Raw genomic sequence first — 6803 nt, forward strand, 5'->3', positions numbered from 1 at the left:
TTCCTATTTTCGTCACAGATACCGCGATCATTTGGTCAGCATGTACGAAATCAAAAGTGAATACGTCATGTTTGGTCAGACATGATGTCCCAGCTTGCCCTTCGTGCAGCGACAGTTGAGTGAAGATCAAGATGGGGCGTTCTTCTAAGGACAAAAGAGATATTTATTACAGACTTGCGAAGGAAGAAGGCTGGAGAGCTAGAAGTGCATTTAAATTATTGCAACTAAATGACGACTTTAACTTGTTTAATGGCGTTAACCGTGTGGTGGATTTGTGCGCGGCACCCGGAAGCTGGAGTCAAGTACTGAGCAGAAAATTGATCCAAGAACGTCCAGAAGACAAGGACAAAGTCAAGATTGTAGCGGTAGATTTACAAGCCATGGCTCCTCTCCCTGGCGTTATACAAATACAGGGTGACATCACTAAAGTAAGAACTCTGTTATTTAACTAAAGAAACTGTGCCATGTATTGTAATTCAAACTTTGTCGCCATGGCCATTTTGCCATATGGCAAACACTCATCCGGTTGTTTAGCCTCACTTCGATTAGCCCCTAACCGTTTAGGTCCCCCCTCCCCCACCTCCCCAACCAGAAGTCGAAAACACTGTTTATTTCTGGTTCTTTAAGCGTGAATGGGGGCTAATCGACTTCTGGTTGGGCCAACTAGCTAGGAGCTAATCGACTTGGGGGCTAAATGACCGGGGGCGGAGGTACTTTGGGAATTTCTGGATGGGGATGTGCGGCTGGGACCCTGGAACCCTTAGCCTATACCAGAGCTAGTTCAGCTGAATTTTGCTACCCTATACTACAGTAAACTCCCCAAATCTCCCCATCTATCGACACTGTTGAGGCTGATTTGCGTAAATTTAAACTTGCCGATTTGATTTTTTTCATATTTTTGAGTGGCAATTCCTGGTTTCCTTAGTCTAGATAAAATCTTCAACCAACTAATCAGTTTTGTGAAAAATTATACCCTATTCTAGACCCGAACGCTCTGATTTATATACCCTATCCTAGAGTAAACTGCTTGAAAACCATACCCTTCACAGCGGCACATACCTATATAGCCCATATATGGCAGTGCCCCCCCCTGGGCTAAATGACCACCGGTAACCAACTCCTTCCCTAAGTTTACTATTCACGCAACAAGTTAACTTAGCAAACTTACCTCGGAAAGACGTTTTATCACAAAACATTGAAGTAACTTGGAAATTAAAAACAGTTTTTTTGAGTACAATTCAATCATAATTCACAGGAAAACTTTTCATGATTCACAGGCAATGGGACATTTGATTATCAATATCCCGCAATCATGAGTTATTTTTTCCTTTGTTTTGACTGCGTGGAGGGAGGGATTACAGGTTGAATAATAATTTAACCTGTGATCTTCCCTCCATAACCACATTTCACTACATATCAATACGTAATTATTATGTATTGATATGCAGTGACATGCGGTTATCATTCAATTGACTTGACAATTTCAAAAGGGTTTAATAACTATTTTGCACAATATATCAGAACCTGTTTTAAGAGGACACCCTGTATTATGTGGACACTATTGAGGGTCCCAAGGGTGTCTACTTAATGCAGGTTTCACTGTAACTTTCATGAGTAAGTGTCATAGCTTGAGTTGTGTTCACACATTGTACTAACAAATGCAATTCTAATATATAAGGATTTGTTTGAAAATGTGTGACTAACAGTATATTGATAGAGGTTTGTTTATTTTATTATCTAAATTTTAATTTATACTTATTTAGCTCTCAACTGCTCATGAAATCATCAGCCATTTTGAAGGAGAAAAAGCTGATTTGGTTATTTGTGATGGTGCTCCAGATGTTACTGGGCTGCATGATATTGATGAATACGTCCAGGGGCAACTCTTGCTTGCAGCACTTAATATTACCACACATGTACTCAAACCTGGAGGAAACTTTGTGGCCAAAATTTTTCGGGGAAAAGATGTTGACATTTTGTATGGCCAGCTCAAGGTATTTTTTCCCACTGTGTCAATATGTAAGCCAAGGAGCAGTCGTAGTTCAAGCATTGAATCTTTTGTGGTTTGTCAGAATTACTCCCCACCAGCTGGATATGTGCCAACAATGTGCAACCCTCTGCTTATTGACCCAAACCAGTTCAAAAGGTGAGTACTTGTGAATATGTGACTATGACTTAACAAATGTCAGAAATGGAGAAGTATGTCGAAAATATCAAAATAGCCAAGTTTGAGGCTCCCGTCATTGAAGAATGAGATTTTATGACGGTCTGAATTTTTTAAAAACTAAGAAGATTTGTATGGAAAAAGTTCTTGGGCCTCCAGCAACATTTTCCATACAAATCTTCTAAACTTTCCGAAAATTTAAACTGTTGTATAAACTTACTTGTTCATGCCAGGGGCCTCAAACTTGGCCATTTTGGTATTTTCGCTATGCTCTTTCCATTTCTGACATTTTTAAAGTTATAGTCCATAACATGGATTTTTTAAGGAAAAATTTGGTCACATGACCCCAGCTGCAATAGGCCTATTTCTCATATCAGTCAGTGCCGTCAGACCACCTCAGCATACTGTCAGAGATTGCAGTGCTAGAATATTGTAAGCTGTGGGTGCAATAAACCTGGGCATCTAAATGTTAAGCCATCATTATATCTAGAGTAGACCGTATCAAAGTAATGTGAGTTTGTCATGGTGTCGTTTTTCACTCCCAGCACAAAATTAAAGGTGCTTTCAGTATTAATATGCATCAGCAAAAAGCTAAGATAATGTAGCAGATGTCTTGTTAGGAGCTAACAAATTGGACCTACATGTAGTTTCCCAGCTTTCCTCCCTGAAGAGCGAACTTAGTCAAGACTACTTAGCACTGGAATTTTATTTCATTTATCTTATATTTTGACTATTTGTCTTTTCAATTTACAGTCTGGAAGGAGTAAACAGGATTATTGTGCCCTTTATAGCCTGTGGCGACCTTAGTGGTTACGATGCAGACCAAACGTATCCACTTGCAACTTCCAGTGGAGAAAAGGAATATCAGTCACTGTCACCTACCCAGGAACCAATAAATCCACCTTACAAAACTGCCTGTCTTCTTAAAAAAACTAACTGTTTAGCTTCTTCTGAGAACATGGGGCAGGAGGCAAGTACTACAGTTGAAAAGAGTGACACAGATGTTTTGAGCTAACATTTGTGACAAAAGTGACATGGTTGAATTGTAGAAATTCCGTCAGCTACCTATGACTTAGAATTGGTTGCATAATCTACATGTATATATATTGTGCAGGACCAGCTAACACCAAGAGATCATTTTTGGGTGCAGCTAACACCAACGAGCAACAAATTGCACTGTACAAATGAGAAAAACAGTAGTGGACAGTTATAGTGACATTTATAGTCATGTAGTGACTCGATTGTTTTTTTAGTTTTAATCTGTTATGACAGTGTTGTGCAAAGTATAAAGTTGCAAAAGTAATGACCCTCGTTTAATATTTCCTGATTTGGCTTTCGTCACTACTTTCAACTTTTGAATGGTTGCAACTTTCGTGTAGCTAAAGCATGTACCACATGAGTGGTATAGGTGGCTTGTTGGGCCTGTAGCCAATCAGAAGGCCGGATTTAGCCCACGTGACCGCTCTCGACCAATTAGAAGGCCGGATTTCATCCAAGATGGCCGAACTGAAGATTCTTCCCTAGTCTCCTCTTTGGGAAAAGTTCCAGTCAAAACGTGGAACCAATCAAAAGGCTGGATTGGGTGCATGTGACCCAGTAAATGACATAAGCAAAGTAGACACTAATTTTTGGGGGCAAAACGCCCTATGTGACTGTGCTCACTCGCGTCAGCTTTTTTTTCTCGCTTGCGTCAGCCTTTACCCTGGCTCGAGTCAGCCTTTATCCTCGCTTGCATTAGCATTTTACCCTTGCTCGCGTCAGCCTTTATCCTTGCTCGCGTCAGCTTGTTTGTGAAAAAACGCGTGCACCGACTTTCTTCGCAGTGAAAAACTGGCCAATCAACTTGCAGGATTCGGCCCACGCTCGCGTCAGCATTTACTGACTCGCACAACGTGCCTGCGTTCATCTCGCGCCAGCGTTTTACTCTCGCTCACTGACACGCTAATTAAAATCACGCCACAACAGGAAAAAAAATCAACTCTCAACAATGTTTAATGTCGGAAAATTTTACAAATGGGACGTGTGCCGAGTCCTAGTGACTGGCGCCCAAAATTTCAACTTTGTCAGTGTGTGCAGGAAGGGGGATACGAGGGAGACAAGTAGGTTTTGTATAACATTGCGTGTGCATTGACGTATGAGACTGGAAAAAGGGCATCGCCACAGAAAAGGTCTGATAACAGATTTTGAGAGAACGAGACCTGAATAACGCTAGGTAGTTCGTAGGGACGATATGTGGTATAGGTTTTGAGTTAATGGGGTGTTTTCTGACGTCACTATAAATCTCACATGAAAGCGAGGTTAACAAGCTGATGGGCATTTTCTGACGATTTTGTTTTACTTAAAGTGTTCCGGAATGATTCTTAAAAGTTTGTGTTAACGTTATCTGAGAATACAACAAATACCGCTGGGTGATAAATTAGAGTACGTGATCTACCACATGACACAAGACAAATAAAACAGGCGTTGTATTACTGGTAGAGAGTTTTCTTCACCTTTTTCTTGGTGTGGCACACTTAACATAATGCTAAGGTCATTAAAATCAAATGCACCTGCAACCAAGTGCAAGAAAAAACTACATTTCTCCCTTTCCTACGCTTCCTACTTAGATTTTGTGTCGCACGAGACACCACAGGGATCCCGGTTAATAGTGCCGTGAAATATAAGAAAACTGGTAAGAGTCATTCTGTGATCATTTAATCAGTCTCAATTTCAGAATCGTTCTCGGATTCATCGCTTGCGTCCAGGAAGACACCATGCAAAAACAAGTTTCAGTACAAGACAATCCGAGGTTGACACAAAAACAGTTGCTTTGACACCCCGACTTCTTATGTTGGCACGTGATAAGTTCAAGGAGGCTACTTGGTGCTGCTGCTTTCGTCATACAGCAAGACTGCAAGATACCGTTAGTCTTTTCCCGGCCATTTCCTTCTGGGGAGGGTAGGTGTGGTCTTGCTACCAAAGTATTTCTCGAGATGAAGGCTTGGTAGCTGATTCGTTTGGAGCACGCTGTCTGAAGTAGGGGGTAAGAGTTCACTCTTGTGTCGCTTCTGACAAAGCATGAAATATCGCAGTTCGTCTGCACTGCTGGTTTGCTTCTTCACTGCAGGGTGTAAGTCGCAGGGGAACGCTTCGCACTTTGCTCTGGATAAGTCGTCAAGAGCAGCGGTCTGTCCAACCAATCCAAGGATGTCCTGGTGCACTTTGTTGCGGCTTAGTCTTTCCTAAGCCTTCTTCAATACTCCGGCTAGTGCACTAGTCGTGTCACACCTCGTCAGTGCATGGAATGCTGAGAGGCACCTGCACAATTTCTGGCCAAGCTTCTCACTCAGTCTATGTACTGGCACATAACGGTGGTGATCTCGGACACCGGTCTTGAACCAAAGCTCCTGACAGCTGATGCTTTCGAAGTGTGTTGCGCACAGAACCAGCAAGTCAGTGTCAGGTGACTGAATGATGACCCGTGATCTGGAGTTAGAAGCATGCTTGGCATGCAAGAGCAATCTTGTATCTGCCTCTTCATGAGAAAATGCAAGGCTCCATTTGAGATGGAAACTGCAATCTCGCCGGCCTTGTAGCCACCTCCAATGACGAGTTTCTTCCCATCTGCCAGCTGCTCTTTTCGGCGACTGCACATGGTACTTGTAGGGAAGTCACACAAGTTGATCTTGTTTCGTGGGTTTGTAATGTACTTCGCTGACTGTTTGGGGATTGGCGTGGAAGGGCCATGTATGTACACCTCCAGTGAACTTGAGCTTCCTCTTCTCGAGCGCTCTCCACCCTTGATAGATGTTGCCCAATATTGATCAAACACCATGTAGACCTACTTACAAGAACTCTGTGCTAGGTGTGATGGCTGTGTAGTACTTGTCAAGTCGTGAGTATTGCTCCAGGTTGTGCGAAAGGTGCGACCGTGTTTACTTGAAATATGGAAATTGTATTGTGAAGTATATATGAAATAATTTAGAATTGAACTGCGGTTGTAGATGAAAGTGAAGAATGATCATCGCAGTAAATTTTCCAATTTAAGCAATTGGAAAGAAGAAGCCTGAAAAAAAAAAAACAGGGCTTCAACGGGTTTCGAACCCGTGACCTCCGCGATACCGTACGATGCTCTACCAACTGAGCTATGAAGCCACACACTGGGCGAGAGGTCAAATAGTTGAGTTCATATCTTCCCGTGACGAGCGAAAGGATGTGAAGTATATATGAAATAATTCATATTTGAACTGCGGTTGTAGATGAAAGTGAAGAATGATCATCGCAGTAAATTTTCCAGTTTAAGCAATTGGAAAGGAGAAGCCTGAAAAAAAATCAAGGCTTCAACGGGATTCGAACCCGTGACCTCCGCGATACCGGTGCGATGCTCTACCAACTGAGCTATGAAGCCACACATTGGGAGTGAGGTCAAATAATTGAGTTCATATCTTCCGTGACGAGTGAAATGATGTGAAGTATATATGAAATAATTCATATTTGAACTGCGGTTGTAGATGAAAGTGAAGAATGATCATCGCAGTAAATTTTCCAATTTAAGCAATTGGAAAGGAGAAGCCTGAAAAAAAATCAAGGCTTCAACGGGATTCGAACCCGTGACCTCCGCGATACCGGTGCGATGCTCTACCAACTGAGCTATGAAGCC

At 42.1% G+C, this 6803-nt stretch overlaps 1 protein-coding gene and 2 non-coding genes across 3 annotated transcripts; 1 reads left to right on the top strand and 2 right to left on the bottom strand.

Annotated features, from left to right (window-relative positions):
• Positions 1 to 118: 118 nt before the first annotated feature.
• On the top strand, positions 119 to 6226 carry LOC145497975 (tRNA (cytidine(32)/guanosine(34)-2'-O)-methyltransferase-like). The gene is made up of 3 exons (XM_081477849.1): positions 119 to 428; positions 1764 to 2146; positions 2918 to 6226. The coding sequence occupies exons 1-3, from the start codon at positions 132 to 134 to the stop codon at positions 3177 to 3179; spliced, it is 942 nt and encodes a 313-aa protein (XP_081333975.1). The 5' UTR covers positions 119 to 131; the 3' UTR covers positions 3180 to 6226.
• A 252-nt stretch (positions 6227 to 6478) lies between these two features.
• On the bottom strand, positions 6479 to 6551 carry Trnat-ggu (transfer RNA threonine (anticodon GGU)). Its single transcript has one exon. It is a non-coding gene; the product is annotated as a tRNA-Thr (tRNA).
• A 179-nt stretch (positions 6552 to 6730) lies between these two features.
• Positions 6731 to 6803, bottom strand: Trnat-ggu (transfer RNA threonine (anticodon GGU)). The gene has a single exon. It is a non-coding gene; the product is annotated as a tRNA-Thr (tRNA).

The sequence above is a fragment of the Orbicella franksi genome, chromosome 9, assembly GCF_964199315.1.
Source record: "Orbicella franksi chromosome 9, jaOrbFran1.1, whole genome shotgun sequence".
In the NCBI taxonomy this organism is placed as follows: Eukaryota; Metazoa; Cnidaria; class Anthozoa; order Scleractinia; family Merulinidae; genus Orbicella; species Orbicella franksi.

Coding starts and splice junctions, on each gene's coding strand:
- LOC145497975 (XM_081477849.1), top strand. CDS start 132: ATGGGGCGTTCTTCTAAGGACAAAAGAGATATTTATTACAGACTTGCG. Junction 429..1,763: donor TACAGGGTGACATCACTAAA/GTAAGAACTCTG, acceptor ATACTTATTTAG/CTCTCAACTGCTCATGAAAT. Junction 2,147..2,917: donor GACCCAAACCAGTTCAAAAG/GTGAGTACTTGT, acceptor TTCAATTTACAG/TCTGGAAGGAGTAAACAGGA.